At 42.2% G+C, this 11,860-nt stretch overlaps 1 protein-coding gene across 1 annotated transcript in view; it reads right to left on the bottom strand.

The window, feature by feature from the left end:
* Window positions 1-427: 427 nt before the first annotated feature.
* The window catches only part of LOC106604679 (neuronal acetylcholine receptor subunit beta-2), a 31,821-nt gene continuing 20,388 nt past the window's right edge, over window positions 428-11,860 (bottom strand). Inside the window, exons 2-5 of the mRNA XM_014199578.3 lie at window positions 10,509-10,654; window positions 10,158-10,312; window positions 2,122-3,130; window positions 428-1,909 (exon numbers count right to left, since the gene is read on the bottom strand). Of these exons, the coding sequence (XP_014055053.1) occupies window positions 1,754-1,909; window positions 2,122-3,130; window positions 10,158-10,312; window positions 10,509-10,654 (1,466 nt within the window). The 3' untranslated portion in view covers window positions 428-1,753. The remainder of the gene's footprint in view (window positions 1,910-2,121; window positions 3,131-10,157; window positions 10,313-10,508; window positions 10,655-11,860) is intronic.

Below are 11,860 nucleotides of genomic sequence, written 5' to 3'. Positions count from 1 at the left end.
CCAGAAACGCCTTGCCTTCCGTCCGACGGTAACTAAGACTCCAACCGCTAGGAGAATCTGCTTCATTCTGTGAGTCATCATTATCCGGAAACAAAGCGTACTGAACAATCTGTGAGGTTCATTTCGGGAAAAAGAAAGAGCTCGAGGATACGGTTTGTCGTATGATCAGTCAGCTCTTATAATGAGGGTACAATGCAGGGTCCGATGCATGTTAACACGCTAACCCTATATCTTCATTCACAAAGTTGTGTAAAAAACCCTGGTGAGAAAAGTATCAACAGGAGTATGTATTATGTAAAACAGAATAATATCCTCCATTTAGAAGACGCTTTTAGCCAAACTCGTAATCATGCATGCATATGTTTTTGTATTGGTGGGAATCAAACCCACTCTCCTCAGCCACACAGGACCACATCCCAGAACCTCATCCCATTGTTGTTTCCTTTTATTGACTTCTTTGACATGACATAAGCATTGTTTCTTCCTGTAATTCTGAGCGCTACCCAGAATACATCAGTCCAGGAAGACAAAACCAAAACAGGTCACATAACTGGCCAGCGGAAGAAAAACACATGTCCCCTTCTTTACACTGATAAAAATAAATACATGAGATTAGAACAAAACTCTTAACTTGAAATGTGTACAGTATGCCTTCCCTTGGCTAGCATTTATAGCAGTGACAGAGTGCATATATGACAGTGACAATAAATAAGTTGAACATAGACTTGGTTTAAATATTTCTGAAAAAAATACTAAGCAATGTTTATACCGCCTGGAAGATTGCTAGTGCAGAGCCAAACGCTGTTCAGTTTGACCGGTTTGCTTATGGGGTTTGTGTGTATAAAATTCTGTACAGCTGCTGGTTACCTGGAAACCGTTGTGAGAATGAACACTTCTTACGCCGGCGTACTGTACCTTTAAGAGAAGCAAAGGCGAGTGACAACAGTTAGATGGTCATTTTGTATTTACTTAACAGCTAGCTTCTCGTTGGTCCCCACCCTCTTTGAACACATAAGAACAACCATTTTGAACGTAAAATTTACACACATAACCCGGTAGGCTAAAAAGCTAATGTTAATGCATTGAAAGACCATCAGGTGACTGACCACCTGGGGCCAGAAGCAGTCCCAAATACTGTACAGTAGTACTCAGTCAACACACTGTAGCGTGAGGGCAGACAGTCGAGGCTTCCCGTTTCACAGCAAAATAACAAGCCTGCTGCCATTCCTTTCTAAAGAAATGCGTCTCTCCCTCTCCGTCTCAAGGCAAGAGTTATGTCCGTGTGTCTGTCTGTCCTTCACTGGTACGAGGACACACGGAGGAGCTGTCCTTCTCTGTAGCAGAGACTGGCGGCTCTGTCGTCGTCTTCTGGCCAGGGTCGGGCTCGTCGTGTGTGGGTGTGTGTGGGTGTGTGTGTGTGGATCTTTGGGCTCAGCAAATTATTCTGGAACTGGGCAGAAAAGATTGGTTCCCCTTTTCAAACTAAATGCAGAAATAAAATGAAAAACAACAGACCCTTTTTGTGGGGTTGGTGGGGCTGCTCTGTTCCATAGAAGATGTTAAGAGGGGAGGTTGAGGGGTATTGGTTGGTGTGGTGGCGGCCGGTGTGCTGTGTGCGTACAGTACGTGAGTGTGTCAAAATAACACAGTTCTGTTTCAAGGTGTTGGTAAGTAGCTGTTTTACTCGCGGAGGTTGTTCCTCATGGGGGTGTTGGGAGGCGTCAGGGTCAGGTTTTGGGTCAAAGGTCATGGGTCAGTTCTGCTCCAGGTCGTCTGCCGTGGGTGTGTTGTAGCTCTGGAAGAGGGGCTGCATGAACAGCCCCAAAGTCCCAGTAATGCACACAAACACAAATATCCACAGGAAGAGCCGGTCAATCACCATGGCAACATACTTCCAGTCCTCGATGACCTGTGGCAGGATACAAAAAGAGCGATACACGATTAATAATATTTTGACAATAGAAGCACAATACTGTCGGCTCCAAACTATTGAAAGGGCTCTGAGTGAAAAGACATACATCACATTTTCAGTTTCTTACAGTTTGTATCTGTTGTGTATGCGGTTTCTGCTCATATCATCTCAAGGCTATCCTTCCACCACACACAAACACACACACTCACCCCCTCATCGTTGTCCTCACTCTTCATCTTCTCGGCGACGTAGCGCACCCCGTCCACAGCCTCCTCAACGTCTGCGTGACACTTCACCGTCATCCTCTTCCTGAACTCTGTGTTCTCCGACAGGTCGCTGATCTTCCAGCCGTACCGCTTGGCCGACTCCTCGTTCACATAGAAGGTGTCGGCCCTGCCTATCCCAGACCCCCCTGCCACCCCCATACCCCCCGCGGCTGGGGCCACCGCCCCGTCTCTCAGCTTCAGGTCGGAGTAGGAGCGCCGCTGGTGCTTCTGGCGGAACCTCTCCCGGATGTTGGAGCTGCTCGGCCGACGCATGAACAGGAAGGAGGGGAGGCGGTGCAGGAAGAGACGTTTGACCCAGGGGGGCATGGTGTGTGTGGAGGGCGTGCGGTGGTGCACGTTGAGCACACAGACACTGGTGACGATGGAGAAGGTGACCAGCACCATGGCAAACATCAGATACTTCCCTATGAGAGGGACAGCTAGAGACGTAGGTGGGACGATCTTGGAGATCAGCAGCAGGAACACAGTGAGGGCCAGGAGGACTGATATACAGAGAGTCATCTTCTCTCCACAGTCAGAGGGCAGGTAGAACACCAGGATGGCCAGAGAGGTGATGAGGACACAGGGGATGATGAGGTTGATGGTGTAGAACAGTGGCTTGCGCTTGATGATGAAGTCATAGGTGATGTCCAGGTAGGTGATGTCAGAGGGGTCTTCGTTCTTGCGTCCCGGCAGAGACACGATGTCCCACTCACCGCTGGGCTTGAAGTCGTCACGGCTGGCGAAATCGCTGAGCAGGATCAGGTCGATTTCAGTGTGGTCGTAGGTCCAGGATCGGAACTTGAGTGTGCAGTTCTGCTGGTCGAAGGGAAAGTCGCGGACCTCGATCTTGCAGGCCGACTTGTAGATGGCGGGGGGCAGCCAGTTCACCTCTCCATTGTTGGAGACCACCGTGTTGGAGTAGAATGACACCTCATAGTTCCCATCCGCACTGAGGTGAAGAGAAGACAGAACGGAGTCAGAACCAGCACACATACACAGATAGATACATATTAGAAGGAGACCTCATAGTTCCTATTGGCATTGAGAGACAGGACACCATGGGTGGAGAGAGAGATAGAGGGGAGGAGTCAGAGATACCACACAGATAAATTCATAGAAGAAGATAAATACATAGAAGAAGAAGATAAATACATAGAAGAAGAAGATAAATACATAGAAGAAGATAAATACGTAGAATATGATAAATACATAGGAGAAGATAAATACATAGAAGATAAACACAGAAGATCAATACAATGAAGAAGATAAATGCATAAAAGAAGATAAATGCATAAAAGAAGAAGAGAAATGCATAGAAGAAGAAGAAGATAAATACATACAAATAAACACACAGGGGAGAGAAATTGGTGAGAGGTGGCTGTTAGCATTAGGTGAAGAGAAGACAGAGGAAGATATGGTAGGTGGTGTTGTTGACTGGGCATTTGGGTTGTTGTGCTTGGGGACAAGGGACAGGGACGGGGGAAACTACATCAGACACCCCTGTCACAGGACATGGCTGAATCTGCTGAGATTTCGATTTTAGATTCTCACCAGGCCGCAGGTGTTATACATTATACATAAACGTGTTATTAATTATAGAGCAGGTCAGGAGGAATCCAGCCATCACACTGCTCTGCTCCTAAGCACAAACACACACAGACACGCTGCTCTACGCAATGAATCTACTCCTGTTCTAAATATGCAGCTGGTTAAAAGTCTCTTTACAGCTTTATACCCAAACAACTATAGCTCTATACCCAAACAACTATAGCTCTATACCCAAACAACTATAGCTCTATACCCAAACAACTACCTCTATACCCAAACAACTATAGCTCTATACCCAAACAACTATAGCTCTATACACAAACAACTACCTCTATACCCAAACAACTATAACTCTATACCCAAACAACTATAGCTCTATACCCAAACAACTACCTCTATACCCAAACAACTATAGCTCTATACCCAAACAACTATAGCTCTATACCCAAACAACTATAGCTCTAAACCCAAACAACTATAGCTCTATACCCAAACAACTATAGCTCTATACCCAAACAACTACCTCTATACCCAAACAACTATAGCTCTATACCCAAACAACTACCTCTATACCCAAACAACTATAGCTCTATACCCAAACAACTATAACTCTATACCCAAACAACTATAGCTCTATACACAAACAACTACCTCTATACCCAAACAACTATAGCTCTATACCCAAACAACTATAGCTCTATACCCAAACAACTATAGCTCTATACCCAAACAACTATAACTCTATACCGAAACAACTATAGCTCTATACCCAAACAACTACCTCTATACCCAAACAACTATAGCTCTATACCCAAACAACTATAGCTCTATACCCAAACAACTATAGCTTTATACCCAAACAACTATAGCTCTATACCCAAACAACTACCTCTATACCCAAACAACTATAGCTCCATACCCAAACAACTATAGCTCTATACCCAAACAACCATAGCTTTATACACAAACAACTACCTCTATACCCAAACAACTATAGCTCTATACCCAAACAACTATAGCTCTATACCCAAACAACTACCTCTATACCCAAACAACTATAGCTCTATACCCAAACAACTATAGCTCTATACCCAAACAACTACCTCTATACCCAAACAACTATAGCTCTATACCCAAACAACTATAGCTCTATACTCAAACAACTATAGCTCTATACCCAAACAACTACCCCTATACCCAAACAACTACCTCCATACCCAAACAGCTATAGCTGTATACACAAACAACTATAGCTCTATACCCAAACAACTATAACTCTATACCCAAACAACTATAGCTCTATACCCAAACAACTACCTCTATACCCAAACAACTATAGCTCTATACCCAAACAACTATAGCTCTATACCCAAACAACTATAACTCTATACCCAAACAACTATAACTCTATACCCAAACAACTATAGCTCTATACCCAAACAACTACCTCTATACCCAAACAACTATAGCTCCATACCCAAAAAACTATAGCTCTATACCCAAAGAACCATAGCTTTATACACAAACAACTACCTCTATACCCAAACAACTATAGCTCTATACCCAAACAACTATAGCTCTATACCCAAACAACTACCTCTATACCCAAACAACTATAGCTCTATACCCAAACAACTATAGCTCTGTACCCAAACAACTACCTCTATACCCAAACAACTATAGCTCTATACCCAAACAACTATAGCTCTATACCCAAACAACTACCTCTATACCCAAACAACTATAGCTCTATACCCAAACAACTATAGCTCTATACCCAAACAACTACCTCTATACCCAAACAACTATAGCTCTATACCCAAACAACTATAGCTCTATACTCAAACAACTATAGCCCTATACCCAAACAACTACCTCCATACCCAAACAGCTATAGCTCTATACACAAACAACTATAGCTCTATACCCAAACAACTACCTCTATACCCAAACAACTATAGCTCTATACCCAAACAACTATAGCTCTATACCCAAACAACTATAGCTCTATACCCAAACAACTATAACTCTATACCCAAACAACTATAGCTCTATACCCAAACAACTACCTCTATACCCAAACAACTATAGCTCTATACCCAAACAACTATAGCTCTATACCCAAACAACTATAGCTCTATACCCAAACAACTATAGCTCTATACCCAAACAACTACCTCTATACCCAAACAACTATAGCTCCATACCCAAACAACTATAGCTCTATACCCAAACAACCATAGCTTTATACACAAACAACTACCTCTATACCCAAACAACTATAGCTCTATACCCAAACAACTATAGCTCTATACCCAAACAACTACCTCTATACCCAAACAACTATAGCTCTATACCCAAACAACTATAGCTCTATACCCAAACAACTACCTCTATACCCAAACAACTATAGCTCTATACCCAAACAACTATAGCTCTATACTCAAACAACTATAGCTCTATACCCAAACAACTACCCCTATACCCAAACAACTACCTCTATACCCAAACAGCTATAGCTCTATACACAAACAACTATAGCTCTATACCCAAACAACTATAACTCTATACCCAAACAACTACCTCTATACCCAAACAACTATAGCTCTATACCCAAACAACTATAGCTCTATACCCAAACAACTATAGCTCTATACCCAAACAACTATAACTCTATACCCAAACAACTATAGCTCTATACCCAAACAACTACCTCTATACCCAAACAACTATAGCTCCATACCCAAAAAACTATAGCTCTATACCCAAACAACCATAGCTTTATACACAAACAACTACCTCTATACCCAAACAACTATAGCTCTATACCCAAACAACTATAGCTCTATACCCAAACAACTACCTCTATACCCAAACAACTATAGCTCTATACCCAAACAACTATAGCTCTATACCCAAACAACTACCTCTATACCCAAACAACGAAAGCTCTATACCAAAACAAATATAGCTCTATACCCGAATAACTACCTCTATATCCAAACAACTAAAGCTCTATACAAAAATAACTATAGCTCTATACCCAAACAACTACCTCTATACCCAAACAACTATAGCTCTATACCCAAACAACTATAGCTCTATACTCAAACAACTATAGCCCTATACCCAAACAACTACCTCCATACCCAAACAGCTATAGCTCTATACACAAACAACTATAGCTCTATACCCAAACAACTATAACTCTATACCCAAACAACTATAGCTCTATACCCAAACAACTACCTCTATACCCAAACAACTATAGCTCTATACCCAAACAACTATAGCTCTATACCCAAACAACTATAGCTCTATACCCAAACAACTATAACTCTATACCCAAACAACTATAGCTCTATACCCAAACAACTACCTCTATACCCAAACAACTATAGCTCTATACCCAAACAACTATAGCTCTATACCCAAACAACTATAGCTCTATACCCAAACAACTATAGCTCTATACCCAAACAACTATAGCTCTATACCCAAACAACTATCTCTATACCCAAACAACTATAGCTCCATACCCAAACAACTATAGCTCTATACCCAAACAACCATAGCTTTATACACAAACAACTACCTCTATACCCAAACAACTATAGCTCTATACCCAAACAACTATAGCTCTATACCCAAACAACTATAGCTCTATACCCAAACAACTATAGCTCTATACCCAAACAACTACCTCCATACCAAAACAACTATAGCTCTATACCCAAACAACTACCTACATACCCAAACAACTATAGCTCTATACCCAAACAACTATAGCTCTATACCCAAACAACTATAGCTCTGTACACAAACAACTATAGCTCTATACCCAAACAACTACCTCCCTACCCAAACAACTATAGCTCTATACCCAAACAACTATAGCTCTATACCCAAACAACTATAGCTCTATACCCAAACAACTATAGCTCTATACACAAACAACTACATCCATACCCAAACAACTATAGCTCTATACCCAAACAACTATAGCTCTATACACTAACAACTATAGCTCTATACCCAAACAACTATAGCTCTATACCCAAACAACTATAGCTCTATACACAAACAGCTATAGCTCTATACCCAAACAACTATGTCTATACCCAAACAACTATAGCTCTATACCCAAACAACTACCTCCATACCAAACAACTATAGCTCTATACCCAAACAACTATAGCTCTATACCCAAACAACTACCTCTATACCCAAACAACTATAGCTCTATACCCAAACAACTATAGCTCTATACCCAAACAACTACCTCTATACCCAAACAACTATAGCTCTATACCCAAACAACTATAGCTCTATACTCAAACAACTATAGCTCTATACCCAAACAACTACCCTTATACCCAAACAACTACCTCCATACCCAAACAGCTATAGCTCTATACACAAACAACTATAGCTCTATACCCAAACAACTATAGCTCTATACCCAAACAACTATAGCTCTATACCCAAACAACTATAGCTCTATACCCAAACAACTATAGCTCTATACACAAACAACTATAGCTCTATACCCAAACAACTATAGCTCTATACACAAACAACTACCTCCATACCCAAACAACTACCTCTATACCCAAACAACTATAGCTCTATACCCAAACAACTATAGCTCTATACCCAAACAACTATAGCTCTATACCCAAACAACTATAGCTCTATACCCAAACAACTACCTCCATACCAAACAACTATAGCTCTATACACAAACAACTATAGCTCTATACCCAAACAACTACCTCTATACCCAAACAACTACCTCCATACCCAAACAACTATAGCTCTATACCCAAACAACTACCTCTATACATCTATACATAGTCAATCAAACATTTGTCAACTAAACACATTCAGGCATGAAAAATGAAATAATTTATTTTCACTTTGTGTCATGGTTCCTCCTGGCACCAGGGGGCAGCAGAGAACGCCCTAGAGACTTTTATTGAACTCAGGTGTGTCTTATTATTTCTTTATTGTGTCCCTGTTAAAAGAGGTGTGGTTTCTGTGGTCCTTTGCAGAAGATTGAATTGTTTACCGTGTGCGGTTATTTCCTGAGTGAGTTTTTGAGACGTTGTGTTTGTTGGTTTTCCCAGTGTACTGTGATTCTGCAGCTACTGTTTCTCAGTAAAGTATTTATGTTAATCCTTAACCACTGATTCCTCATCTGGTCTCTTCTCTGCACCTGGTTCCAACCTCACCATGTCACACTTTGACAAGTCAACACAATATAATCAAATAGAAATTCTATTGCACTTCCATATTTCACATGATTCTTCACAACTAAAATCATTTGCCTTATTTCCACTATAAAAGCTAAAGTCCAGAACGACTAGATCAGGGCAGAACTCCCATGGTGGTGGTGTTGAGTACCAGGAGTGTGAAACAGGTGAGGGCGAGAGCCTTTCTGTCATACACACACAGCCACCTGACCTGGCCTCTGATTACACACATCACACAACCACGTGACCTGGCCTCTGATTACACACACACACAGCCACCTGACCTGGCCTCTGATTACACACACAGCCACCTGACCTGGCCTCTGATTACACACATCACACAGCCACCTGACCTGGCCTCTGATTACACACATCACACAGCCACCTGACCTGGCCTCTGACCACACACACACACAGCCACCTGACCTGGCCTCTGATTACACACATCACACAGCCACCTGACCTGGCCTATGATTACACACATCACACAGGAGTTCCATAATCCAAATCTCCTCTCTGCAGATTTAATAGTGCTCATCTATCCTCTCTCTCTAAGCCCTCACCTCTGTCTCCTGTTCCCCTCCCTCCAAATTATTACAGTAATCACAACTTGACTTTAGCCCTCCCTCCTGTCGTGAAGACCTTGGGTTAGCTGAGGCTCAGATTAGAACCAGAATTACTATTAGTTGCCAAGTACATTGACACATACCCAGAATTTGACTTAGCAATTTCCGCTAGATGGGCCAGCTAATTTTACTTTTACTTCACTACATTCTTAAAGAAAATTATGTACTTTTTACTGCATACATTTATAACACATAGCGTCTGATATATAAATATAGATTATATTTCGGCAATAAGGCTCGAGGGTGTGTGGTGTGTGGCCGATATACCACGGCTAAGGGCTGTTCTTATGCACGACGCAACACAGAGCACCTGGATACAGCCCTTAGCCATCGTGTATTTCCACATACCACAAACCCCAGAGGTGCGTTATTGCTATTAAAAACTGGTTACCAACGTAATTAGAAGAGTAAAATACATGTTTTGTCATACCTGTGGTATACACACAAATACATACCACGGCTTTCAGCCAATCAGCATTCAGGGCTTGAACCACCCAGTTTATAATTACACGTAACACATACACACAAACACACACAGCTCACTCACTTGTTGTAGAGGACGATGTCAGGCAGCCAGATGTGTTGAGACGGGAGGCGGACCTTCTTAATGCCCTCATACTCCTCTGGGTCCCACATCAACCTGTAGTCATTCCACACCTGAGTCAGCCAGCAGTTGGTGGTCATGATCTGTTCTCTCTCATTCTGCAACAGACAGACAGACAGACAGACAGACAGACAGACAGACAGACAGACAGACAGAGAGAAGCATGAGAGAGAATGTGTGCGTGCATGGTGCGTGTGTGTGTGTGTGTGTGTGTGTGTGTGTGTGTGTGTGTGTGTGTGTGTGTGTGTGTGTGTGTGTGTGTGTGTGTGTGTGTGTGTGTGTGTGTGTACTCACCACACTAATGAGCTGGGCCAGGGACACCTGTATATGGATGGTGACCTGTTGGCTCTTGTTGACAGCAGGTCTGATCAGTTTGTTGTAGCGCTCTGGAGACAGCAGGTAGGTCACCAGTCGCTCCTCTATCTCCGCGCCCAAGGCAGCTGCGCACACACACACACACACACACACACACACACACACACATAGGCACAAACACATACACACACAGAGGGAGAGGGATACAGTTGTGTAACTGGCAGAAAAGGCGTACACACACAAAAAACATCCCCAAAAGGAGTTTTAAACTAACTTTCAAGACAACATGCCATGTTGCCCCACAGCCGCATTTGATCCTCAGCGATTCAAATGTACCAGTCTGTGACCACTGTGTGAACTTTCAAAGTGGACTCCAAGCCAAATACGTAAACAGGAGCAACCAAAAACACCCTGATAGTACATATTCAGACTGGCCTAATGTCATCATCGCAGTACAGTGGGTATTTGTGCATATGACCCTTCTGGTACATATTCATATAGAACTAATCACCCTTCTATTCATACTAAAGTCTCATAACCGTTTCAGTATATATTCATATTGAACTAAAATGAACCCTTCTAGTTCGTATTCATACTCATCACTTATATTTATATTGAACTTTAAACACTCTTATCTAGTACACACTGTACTCTACAATTACCCTTCCATTTCATATCACCACGGCCGTATTCATCATGCCCTGGTATCATCCTCACTGTGCATATATTTACATAACACAGCATAACGGAGCGTGTGTAAGCCATCCATTATAAAGGACTGTCATGTAGCAGAGCCAGTGAGGCACATCAAACCTTTCAGACCACAGCTGACTCAGCGCATTGCTTTTAATGGGGATCATTATGAACTAACTGCTTCTTGATTAGCATAATTGAAAGGTTGATTAGTGGACACACACACACACTTGTATTTATACACACACACACACACACACACAGGGCAGTGTTTAGTGGAGCGAGGTTTAAATCTCGTGCTGAGCGAAGGTCCTTCAAATTTGGACTGCAGGGTCGTGGGATGTTCTCATCGCCTGTTGCCGCTGCAATGAGAATGCAATGTGCAACATCTCTCCAGATAGTATGTGTGGGTGTGTATGAACATTATATAGTCTCTGATCTGACAAACAGTTGTGATGTGATTGTGTCTTTACTGACGGTCCAATACACCCATCCACACACACATACAGTATTTACATACTTATATCATGGCATTGTTGAATATTCATTTTTGATTGGCTTGAAGGGAATTCTAGTGCGTGCATTATTTCCCTGTAACGCTCAGTATAATTGCACTGTATAATTCAATGGCTATGAAG

The sequence above is a fragment of the Salmo salar genome, chromosome 05, assembly GCF_965601325.2.
Source record: "Salmo salar chromosome 05, fSalSal1, whole genome shotgun sequence".
Taxonomy (NCBI): domain Eukaryota; kingdom Metazoa; phylum Chordata; class Actinopteri; order Salmoniformes; family Salmonidae; genus Salmo; species Salmo salar.
The sequence above is the reverse complement of the archived record's forward strand: the minus strand, read 5'-3'. Positions and strand labels throughout refer to the sequence as shown.